This window comes from Toxotes jaculatrix, chromosome 1 (assembly GCF_017976425.1).
Source record: "Toxotes jaculatrix isolate fToxJac2 chromosome 1, fToxJac2.pri, whole genome shotgun sequence".
In the NCBI taxonomy this organism is placed as follows: domain Eukaryota; kingdom Metazoa; phylum Chordata; class Actinopteri; family Toxotidae; genus Toxotes; species Toxotes jaculatrix.
Window position 1 is genome coordinate 11,802,829 of NC_054394.1, and position 12,026 is coordinate 11,814,854.

General features: G+C 43.0%; 1 protein-coding gene across 1 annotated transcript; it reads left to right on the plus strand.

Moving 5' to 3' along the window:
* The first annotated feature begins 1,964 nt into the window (after positions 1-1,964).
* Positions 1,965-12,026, plus strand: znf710b (zinc finger protein 710b). The gene is made up of 5 exons (XM_041042965.1): positions 1,965-2,009; positions 3,707-5,278; positions 7,911-8,102; positions 9,050-9,221; positions 10,121-12,026. Exons 1-5 carry the CDS (start codon positions 1,965-1,967, stop codon positions 10,300-10,302), a joined length of 2,163 nt encoding a protein of 720 aa, XP_040898899.1. The 3' UTR covers positions 10,303-12,026.

A 12,026-nucleotide genomic window follows, 5' to 3' on the forward strand; every position in this document is an offset into this window, starting at 1 on the left:
ATTTCTTCAGAGCCCTCATATATGCCCTACACACATGAGTCTGTATGACTGATCTAAAGGGAGGACAGTAACTTCATGGAAATTAATGTTGTGACTATACAACATAGTGTAGAGAGATCACACCTTCAGCACATGCTCATTAATAATGTACATCCACATCTACGATTACAGTCAGCTGTCCACTCACTGTGGACTCGCATCATCTCAGAAAGTTACACCAAAATAAATGTCTCTGGTTTGTTTATTTTAGAGTGGAAGCAATTAGTTGAATAATTAATTTGAATTCAATTAATATTCAACAATTAAATTATGGATTATGCATTAACATCATTTTTTAAGCAGATAAGCCAAATATTTACTGATTCCAATGGCAAAAATGTGAATACTTGTTTTTTTTTAATTAATCAGGATTTTTTGAACTGTTGATCACACAAAAAGAGCAATTTGAAGACATAACCCTGGGCTCTGGGAAAATGTTTTTGTTATTTTATGACATTTTATAGACCAATTAATCAATATATCAAGAAAATAATGGGAAGATTTTATTATTATTTAATGTGTTTTTTATTGATTAATTTCGTCTGAGTGTCAGTCAGTCATTTGAATCCAGTTTTCTGAATTCCATCCATGGTTTCAGGCTTGGTAATTTGCAGCTTTTGTGTTGCCTCAGTTTCATTATTGGCAGGATATGCGTGACCTTTGTGTACTCTCAGGCCACCGTTGGCACCGTCTCACAGCTCCACGCCTATCTCATCTCTCCACGCGTCCCTAATTTCGGCGGCGGCATGCTGGTCGCGAGACGACGTGAAAAGAGATGAAAGTTCTTCACACTTGAACCTTGATGTTTCCTGAGGTGTCAATCAGTAGCCCAGTTTGTGTGTGTGTGTGTGTGTGTGTGTGAGTGACTGAGTCCAGAAGAGAGGAATTCATGGGGCTGTTTGATGCATCATTATGAGCAGTACAGTACCTTTTATTCTCTCCCTTAACTCTCATTTTGTCTGTTTCTTCCCTTCATCCATCTTCCATTTCTTCTTATTCTTTTACCGCATTCTGCTTCACTCTCCCCACCCCCCTGAGTCTCTTTCTCTCTCTTTTTTCTGTCTCTCCCCTCTATCCCCTCCCCTCTCTTTTCCTTCAGTATTCTTTCCTTCCACTCCCTCCTCCTCCTCCTCCTCCTCTCTCTTCATCTTCTCTCTCTCTCTCTTCCATTTGCTCATCTCCTTGTCAGTCACCTTCCATCTCTTTCTCTCCTCTCTCCCCTCTCTTCAATCACATACTTGCATCCCAGTCTGTGCATGAAACAATCCTCCAACACTTTTCCCTACTCATAAACCTTACTTGATAAATGACAGTGAAAGATACAAAGGCAGAGAGAGAAAGGGAAAGAGAGAAAAAGAGAAAAAGAGAGAGAGATACATAGATGAAACACAGAAAAGAACGCAGCAATAGATGGAGCTACAGGAATTAACAGATAAAGGAAGAGAGACAGACAGGGATAGGCAGAAACAAAGACAAAGAATGAGAGACGAAGATGGAGGAAATGCGGGTGAGTGAGGGGGGTGGAGGGGGGGGAGCTTAGTGGATCCATAATATCGGGCTGATATTTATTTTTGTTGTTGGTGTGTTTGTGTGTTGTGACTTTGAGGTGACTTAGCCCATTTATGACTATCAGACTATTAAGGGGTGTTGTGCGTCAGTGATATATGAGCTGTGTGTTTGTTTTCTAAAACCTACTGGTCACACGCTCGTTTGTCTGGAGAATATTTGTTTGTTTGTTTGTGTCTGGTGTGTGTTTGTGCTGGTGTGACCAGAGTCACTACTGAAACTGTGTTGAAAAAGAAGGGAGTGGGGGGTGGGGGGGTGTCGGGGCGGAGGCGGGCAATGTTAGCCCCACCTCCCCTCATTCCTCACGTATAAATAGGAGGCGAACGTAGCCTATTCTCACTCAACACTCACACTGAAGAATGAGATCCTTAAAGCACCTGAAACCTCACAGCAGGAGGAGCGTGGTGAGTTTATTGGCTCTCACTCTCACTTGCATGTTAAGCGGTAGTTCAGTGAGGTGGTGGGCTAACATGGGTTTGATCACATTGAAGCTGAAAGACAGGTAGAAAACTGAAACCAGAGATGCTTTGATTCCTTTTAGGTTTTCTTTGTTTGTTTGTTTTTATTTTTCTTCTTAAGTTACCGTTTGCGGATTTCTTATTTCTCACAAATTAAGCAAGAATTGTCTCTGGCATTAACTCGTTAGCTCCTTCTTCATTCGTCCTCTTTTGAGCTTTTGTCAACTCTTCTTCGTTCCTCTTTTTTCCTCTTCCTCATCTGTTTCTCCTCGCAATTTTTTATCTTTCATTCTGTCTGGCTTTCATTTTGTCATTTTCTTTCTCCCTCTGTCTCCTGGTTGCTCACTGCCTCTCCCTCCCTCTGTCTCTACATATCTTTCTTTCTCTTTCTTCCTCTTGCTCTCTTTTGCCTGCTGCCTCACACTCACCCTCTCACTCTTTCACTCAGCTCTCCCCTCCCTCCCTCTCCAGTGTCTTTTTCTCTCTCTCTCTCTCTCTCTCTCTCTCTCTCTCAGCCTTCCTCCTTCCCTCCTGTCTCCCCTCCCCTCCCCCTCTGCTCCTTATCTCTCCTTCATTCTCCCTTTACCTTTCATTTTCTCTTTTTTCTTTTTCCCTCCCCCCCCTCCCCTCCACTATACTCTTGCCTGCTCTAAGCTGTCTCTCCCCCCTCCTTCTCTCTGTATCTGCTTTTTCCTCTTTCCCTCTTCTGTTCTCTCTCCCTGTTCTCTTCTGTTTTTGTTTCCTCTCCTGCTTTTCCGTTCTTTTTTTTTCATTTCTTAATCTTGCACAGTTTTTTTTTCTTCTTTTTTGCCCTCTTCCACTTGAACATGTGTGTTTGTGTGCAGATCAGTAGGCCATCTAATCCCCCACAACACACACACGAGCCATACATGGTTAGCACGCTGAATTAGGTTGGTGTTTTTCATAGTTCCTGTGTCTCAGTCACTAGATCTAAAAGTTTGCTTTTGGACAGTCTTGTTTCAGGTTGACCTCTTGTACCAGAACAAGTGTTTTGGGAATAGGTTTGTTTCTGTAGGAGGAAATGTTCTCTGTTTTTTTGTGTATCCTTCCTAGTGATGCAATAACAGGCTCTATAAAATCAGAATCTGTTTCTTTCTCCTCCTCTTTCTCTCTCTCTCTCTCTCTCTGTCTCTCTCTCTCTCTCTCTCTCACAACAACCGGCTCAAAAAAAAAAAAAAAAAACCACTGATTGGATGATTGGAGCATCAACACCTTTTTCTTGTTAGTGGATTACTTTCGGTGAAGGACACATTCTCATTGGAGGACAGTGGCTGTTGTCAAATGATTATCCTTAATGACTTTTCTGCCTTTAATACAGTTTAGATTGCAGACCGCTTGATTGGTGCTCAAGTGTCCTGTGTTGACAGATTTGGGTTTTCAGCAAGCGATGTAATGTTCTCGCCTGTTTCTCACCTGATTCTGATTCTGATGTTTCCTGCTTTCTTAGCTTGTCCTAACCATGTTTTGTTCATGAGAAAGACTTTTCACACACACACACACACACACCCTAAAAATGACTCTATTTGAAGACTATATCTCTATTATCAGATATATATTTGCTAATGTCTTCCTTGCTGTGCTGATGTCTTGACTGTCTGCATTTGTGTTTCTTTCTGTTCCAGGAGGAGGCGAGCCGGCGCCTGGGTAGATGTGAGCCCAAGGTAATGGCCAGGCTGGTGGACATAGGCACACAGACAGATCCAGTTGTTGTGCTGTCCTTAGCCCAGGCCGCCGTGCTAGGTCTCATCTCCCAGAATGAAGTGTTTGGAGCTACTATTGCACCCAACGGCTTCTACACCGGTGAACCCAAAGAGTCCCCTGTGCCCCCAGTAGACGGAGTGGACTACGAGTACGCAGACCAGCTTATCGGAGCCAACGGAGATTACTTAGGAGACAACTTGGGAGAAGACGGTCAGATGCAACCCAGCTGCAGTCAGAGGAGGTGGCAGCAGGGGCCACCTCAACATCCTGACGGGAAAATGGTTGGCCCCGATCGTCACAGCCTTCAAGGCGGTGACGTGTCCTCGTCCCATGTGAAAGGGGAAGGGGTGAACTCTGCAATGTCCTCCTGTGTCCACATGCTTAACAACATGGCTCCCAGAGGTGGTTTAGTACAAGTCGATCCAGCCACCCTCAGAGGCACCAACAAGAACTGTGCAGAGTGTGAGCGGGAAGCAAGTAACCAGCAGCAAGCCAACACACACGGCCACCCTCCTACCCCTCAGGTGGGCCACAGAGGAGGGGAGCAGGGCCACAGAGGACTGCAGGGCCAGCGCCCTATGGGGGGCCACGGTCGAGGTGGCAGAGAGGATGAAGAAGAGGTAGAACACCAGGGGAACAACATGATGAAGCCCACACAGCAGGAGGAAGCCATCAGCAGCTACTTCCAGACCAGTGAAGTGGGCAGCTATGATTCGGCGGAAATGGGCATGGGGGGCGAGTACGAAGACAGCAGCCAGAGCATGATGTGGACGGACGGGAGCGGAGGAGGGCAGCACCCGCAGCCTCCGCACCCCCAGCCTCCACGTCGGCACGGCGGTCGCAGAGTAGACCGGCTAGATATCAACATCCAGATTGACGAATCTTACTGCGTAGATGTGGGAGACGGGCTGAAGCGCTGGAAGTGCCGCATGTGTGATAAATCATACACCTCCAAATACAACCTGGTCACACACATCCTGGGACACAATGGCATCAAACCACACGCCTGTCCACACTGCGGGAAGTTATTCAAGCAGCCCAGTCATCTTCAAACCCACCTGCTAACCCACCAAGGTACGCGGCCCCACAAGTGCACCGTCTGCAAGAAGGGCTTCACCCAAACCAGCCACCTGAAGAGACACATGCTCCAACACACTGACGTCAAGCCGTACAGCTGCCGCTTCTGCCGCCGCGGCTTCGCCTATCCCAGCGAGCTGCGAGCGCACGAGGTGAAACACGAGCGGGGTCGCTGCCATGTGTGCTCGCAGTGCGGCATGGAGTTCCCCACCTACGCCCACCTCAAACGCCATCAGACGAGCCACCAGGGACCCCACACCTTCCAGTGCACCGAGTGCAACAAGTCATTCGCCTACCGTAGCCAGCTCCAGAACCACCTCCTGAAGCACCAGAGCCCAAGGCCTTACACCTGCTCCCAGTGCGGCCTGGAGTTTGTGCAGCTCCACCATCTACGTCAGCACTCACTCACTCATAAGGTACTGACACCGCCGCCGGACATTTCCTCTCCCACCCAAACATCCTGACTGCTCTAGTTACAGACACAGTGTAAATATTACATGTAGAGATCATGAGACTGCTAAGGGTTTTTTTTTTTGTCATGTAAAAGAAAACGATAGTGGAGAGCAAAAGCAAACAGACACACAAAAACAGAGGCACTACGGGATCACTGAAGGGAGGCTACCTCACCTCTGCTGTCTAACGTCCTCATCTCAGTTCATCTCCTGTCCTTTACCCACAGAGATCTGGGTGAAGTAGACAGGTAAGAGCACTTAGCTGGGCAGGCATCCATCCTGCATCCTCTTGAGTCTATATGTTGGGTTTTTGTTGTGACTAAAACTTCCCTGAGATTTTCTGGGTCAGAATAGAAGAAACAGCAAAATATCCCATTGTAACTTAGACTGATTAGCATCCAGCCTTTATCATTGTAGCGCTAACAGGTCTGGATCAGGAAATGTTTTTTTTTTTTTTCATGCAGTCACCCTGAGTACTGTTAATCACCCATTCACTCTTCAGTAGAACAAGCTACGGGGTGTGTCTCCCGGGGACATCATCAAGAGAATTGAGTTTCTAGCTTTGAAAGTGGTTTGCACATGTTAACAAACCAAACCAGGATAGGCCTGTTCCAAAATCCTCAATTCTCCTTTAAGCTGTAAAAGATCTCTTTCATTTAAAAATACCTTTTAATTACGCATTACCCGTTAAAAACCGTCTTAACAGCAAAGCAAATGAGTTGTAGAATAGACACTTCTCTTCAGTGCTGCATTTTTATTTGCGTCCTCATGTACTCCTCATTATAATCCTCGTCTGAATGAACTGTCTGTAATTGCTCAGTGCCCCCTGCCTGCTCTACACACAAATGCACACAGTTATACACACACACACACACACACACACACACACACACACACACACACACACACACACACACACACACAGGTGAGGAAGAGGGAGAAAGAGAGAAATCACACCCAGTGACAAATGAGAATGCTGAATTTCTAAGGATTGACTTAAATTTGATTACTCTCAGGGGAACAAAAATCCTCAGCCACACTCACTGAAATGAGAGAAGAGTCCCTATTCTCAGTGGAGAAAATGTTCCCTTTTGTGGCTTGTGTTTGAGCCTGCTGCCTGTTCACTGCTCCCCCTGGTGGGCAACAGCAACACAGCCCATTCGTTGTGCAGACAGTGGGTGGACTGACAGTCTGCCAGATTTGTCTGCTTATTCAAACACTGTCTCTCGACCCACAAGTGACCTGTAATACATATTTGTTCTTCTCAATAAACCAGAATCCACTTATTCCGTGCCACTTTTTTTGTCGGCTGACACTGACTGCAGAGTGGAGTGTACCGTGCAGCAGCATATTCATTTGGACAAGCCTCAAGGCCTTGGATGTTGTGAATTGTCTGCTCTTCTGACCTGATTCTCAGAGTTTATACATTTCCTGTGGCATGTGGTTGAGAATATTATGGGAGCAGTGTAAGGACGGGTATAAAAGGGCTTTTGCTGTTGTACTAGAGTAACCTCTTTTGGCACACCTAAAATGGCTGCCATGGATTTTGATATGGTCAAAGGAATGAACAACATCTCACAGACAGGATGAGAATATTGTAAAATGTTTAAATGGTTTGTTTGCCATCATAGCATAGTGTATCATAGCATTGTATAAATATCACATGAGAAACACTGTTTGGTTTTGAGGATGAAATTAGACATTAAGTTACAGTAACTCAAATCAAGCCACAGGTTTTCACAGTTTTATTCCCTGGATATTTTATTCTGTTATTATGCTTTGTCTGTGCTAGTTCTATGGGGGACATTTGTCCTGTGTTTTAGAACTACAGTTCCCTTGATGCCTTAGCGGATGCAAACACGAAGTTGCTGTGGATTCAGTGAACTGCAACTTCAGCTCTGTTTTTTAGCCCACGTTTGTTTACATTTTGACAAACTAGCATCATTAAAAATATGCCGAATTAGTCGTTAGCAGGTTCTGTTTGCGACACACCAATGGATGTACAGACAGTTACCACTGGATTAATTTGACACTGAAGAAAACTTGAAAATGGGATGATTCTTAGGCAAGATCTGGAGTTGTAGGGAGAGTTTTTCACTATGATTTTTTTTAAGCAGGTGTATGGACATTAAATAGTAATGGGCATCAGAGAAGTCACACTGAATCTGAAAATATGTGTTTCATATCTGTATGTTCACATTTGTTTGTTATGACTCAGAGAAGGAGTGTGATTTTTGGCAGTAAGTGCAGCAGTCAGGTGCTAATGGAGCTGTGTGTGTGTCACAGTCATTGCTGTTACTGTTGTAACTGCTGACCATGTTGATAAAAAGGCCAAATCAGCAGCCAAACCACAATAACTAACTTCCAGTTGTTTTCAAACCACCAGCATGGTCCTCACGCAGTATTTTGCCTCAGTGTCTCTCTCCACGACCCCATTTCGAGGCTCTCGCACCTCCCACTCACAGTTTGAAAACCTGTGAATTAAGCAGCTAATCCACTTCTGTCACACTAGTAAACAATGTGACAAGGAAACAAACTGCAATACACATTGCTATATTGGAATGACTAACCCATTCCTTCTGTTTGGACTCTGCAGGGAATGAAAGGCCACAAGTGTGACGTGTGTTCTCGAGAGTTCACCCTGTCTGCCAACCTGAAGAGGCATATGCTCATCCACAACAGCGTCAGGCCCTTCCAGTGTCACGTCTGCTTCAAAAGCTTCATCCAGAAACAGACTCTCAAGACCCATATGATCGTCCACCTGCCTGTTAAGCCATTCAAATGCAAGGCTAGTAAAAAAAAAAAGATTCTATTATTGTGATAGTAATGAATAGATGTTTTTTTTTTTTTTAATTTGGGTGTGATGTGAGATGTTTTACATTCAGTTCAGGTTACAGTAACAGAATCATTCATTATTTTCATTACATAGAGATGTATAATAATGATAATGATGATATTAATCAAGAATAATAATGTTGAGTGTTGATCAGGATCATTGGAGCAGTAGGTGGTTTGCAAGAATCACAGATCCAGACTCTGCAGCTCTGGAGGCAGAAATACCTGCAGAAAGTGACAGCAGAGAGGCGAGAGGAAGAAAGCACAAAACTAGAGTATTGTGAGCTCTTAAAGATACAATGGTGCCTGACCATTAAAGGGTTTGTAGGCGAGGAAAAGGATTTTAAATTCTATTCTGGATTTTACAGGGAGCCATTGCAGAGAATCTAACACAGAAGAAGAGATTTGTTGGGGCAGTCTGATAATAAGGAACTGCAATAATCCAACCTTGAAGTAACAAAAGCATGGACAAGTTTTTCTACATCTCTTTGAGACAGGATGTGCCTGATTTTTGCAATTTTATGTAGGTGAAAAAAGTTTATGGAGTGTTTCCTTATAATGTTGGCAAAGGAAAGCATAAGGTGAATAGAACCGGTCCCTGCACAGAGCCTTGTGGAACTCTGTGTCTAACCTTTGTTTACATGGAGGATTCGTCATTAACCTGTACATGCCAATTAAATGTTCCAGTCTCTGTAACAGGATGTGATGGTCAGTAGTATTAACGAAGAAATTAGAAAATATGCTGTTAGGAAGTCGCTCATAAGGGTTATACACTTTGATATCAGTAGTTTTTGTAAAATAAAACATTTCACATTCTAAGAGTGAGAGAAAATCCCAGATGTTAGTTTGTGTTTATGTCTGTGCTCATAAATGTCACTATGTTGACTTATTTTTTTCCAGGTATGTGGCAAGTCCTTCAACAGAATGTACAACCTGCTGGGCCACATGCACCTCCATGCTGGCAGTAAACCCTTCAAGTGTCCTTACTGCACCAGTAAGTTCAACCTGAAGGGGAACCTCAGCAGGCACATGAAGGTCAAGCATGGAATGGACGTTTCACCAGAGGGACAAGGTAAGGCTGCACATACTGTCTTTTTTTTTTTCTTTGATTTATCCAGCAAAGGTTGAGTCAATGTCCATGCTTTTCCTCAGCAATGCCCAACCTCATATTCACAAAGAGTACAGCTTGATTTTATGCATCTTTCTTCAGATGTACTGCACAATTTACATCAGTGACCCTCTGATCATAGACCTGCTACTGGCCTGGTCTCGGTCTGACAGCTTTGAAGCCAACATCAAAACCCTAAAACACACTCTCTCATACACACATACCCACAAATATAAATAATTAAGATTTTTTAAAGTAAATGTTTAATTGTAATTTAAATTTTGAAGTAATATTTAATAGTTTCTGATCACCAGTGTGCACACAAATGGACTTGAACCCAGCCTGAATACGTCACTGTCCTCAGCCTGAGCTGCCGACCCCAACCAAAGCCTGTTTCATAATACATGTTGTTTGGCTTGGCTTTGTTTTGGCTTCCTGTTGTGCTCTTCGTGCAGTGCGTTCTTTAGAAAACATTCAATGTTGATTAATTTTTTGACCTGACAAACATGAAACATGATGTCATGTATTTCAATGCAGAACTTAACGTAGTTTGAATCAGAATCTTATGAAAGCCATGGGGTTGTCTGCTCATGTTATCAGGCCACTGCCAATCAAATCTGATCAATATCACACACCATTCAAGCTTTATTTAATCATAAATATGATGAGAAATACTTTTGTGTTTAATTTTCAGAGGCTTTAAGCTGAAAAAAAAAAACATGTATACAGTATGTAAAAGTAAGAGCTTTTGTAGCACAATCGTGTGAAATTAATAATCGCTTCTGTTAATTCAAGGCAAGGCAGTAGCCAAGGTAGAAGTTTGCTTTAGAAGTGTACTTTATAATGTTTATTGTGTTTTCCAGAAGTTCTTCCAGAAATGGAAAACCAGGGGGAGTATGAAGGACAGAACTTCAGCTTTACATCACCGGACAGTATGGACAATGGTGGCTCCCAAAACCTCACTAAACTCACTACAGCAAACATGGAGGACATGGAGGAGTATTACAACTTCGGCAAGGACACAAGCAGCTACACTACACCTTGAGTAGTGACGGACCAGAAAACATGATTTGGGAATTTTTTTTTTTTTTTCCTCAGAGCAGAAGGAAATTACAGAGTTGTTGTTGAGGCTTTGGGAGACTCTGGGGAAAGGGTTTTCTTTTTTAGTTTTGGCCTCCTTCCAGAAGAGCCAGAACTGATGGACTCTGATGGGAGGCCAGGAAGGAGACACACATCAAAGGAGATGTTTCAGTTCTGTTGCTTATAGCAGAGGCACTGAAACTGTTGACGCAGTCTGGAGCTCCTGTTTTTTTTTTTTTGGCGGGGGGAAGGTGGGCGGGGGGATTACTACGCTAATCGACTCCAAGACTCTCTCTGGGGGACATTGAAATCTGTATGTTGTGTGTATGTATCAGTTATTTGAAAAGAACAAAAAATGAAAAAACATTGCAGTTGCAGAGCCATCAGTTACATTTGATGTGATAGAAATTTGTTTACCATTTTGCCATTTTTTTTTATTTTGTTGTCATTCACAACCAATGTATGCCCTTATATTTTTGACTGAAAGTGCCAGCTTGATACATTTGCAACTAAGCTTCCACCGTGTCAGCTATTTACTCACTGTATATCGAACTTTTGATACATAGCCACAACATATCCATAGGTTTGAATGTTCTTACTAAACAATTCCTAATTGTCGTTACCCGTTCAAGCCCTCAAGTTTCAAATTTGAACAGGCCGGTCTTTCAGTGCGTTTGTGCTCTTCGCAGCGGACGTTGTAGCCTTTTTCTTACCAGGGCACTTACTACCAAAGTTGCTACTGTCCCCATGTCGGCCGATACCGGAAAACCATGTTGCCGGCATGTAAAGCCCTCTCACTGTACAAATGATTCTGCAACATGCAGCGTGTTTACCCATCGTTTTTGTTTCACATGGTTTAGCTTTACATTAATAATCAATCCCGTGTAGTGAATATACTGCTCTAGTTTTTGAATTACTGCGTGAACAATACGAAGCACTTTTTCATTGAGACCTGTGATTTTTTTTCTGTGGAGCTTGTCTTCAGTAAGAGTGAACTCATTTGCCTCAAAGAGAAGAGCTTGGGGAAATAAGATCATAGAATCTTTTAAACCCCATAACGGCAATATTATTAAAAACAAACAGATATGCTTTCTCAGTAGGTTTTTGTAAACTGCATTTTCCCTGATATGGTACTTCACAGTTGTCAGTTCAAATGCGAATTGAAGAATGAGCAATTTGTACGGAGAATCAGCAGTTTGGGTTTTTTTTTTTTTGTTTGTTTGTTTGTTGTTGTTTGTAGTTTCAGCACTCTCAAATCCAGGGCTGTTTTCACTTAACTTTCAATTCACTTAATTCTGAAAGATATTTTCCCCCTTAAGGGGAAAAAAACACTGAAATGGATACTAAATCTAAGATGTAGATTTAAAAGAAGTAAGGAAATATTTGGAGTTCTTGGTTACATTTTGTAATGGTTGAATTGAAAGTGGACTGGCACTAGTCCTGTTATTCATAATTCTGTTTTGGGGAAGACAGTTCGCTCCCCCTGTCCTGCCATGCAGGTCAGCCTTGATATGCACACTAAACCAGAGGAATGGTCTACTAGTTCTTTTTTCAGATGAGGAATATCAAACTGAGACCTCATGGAAATTGACCATGAATTATTTAATAAAGGTTCTCTAGTTTAAATGATGGAGATTGGAGTTGTAATCTGTATCAGGATGGGGCGAGGGGTGGTGTGTGTGTGTGTGT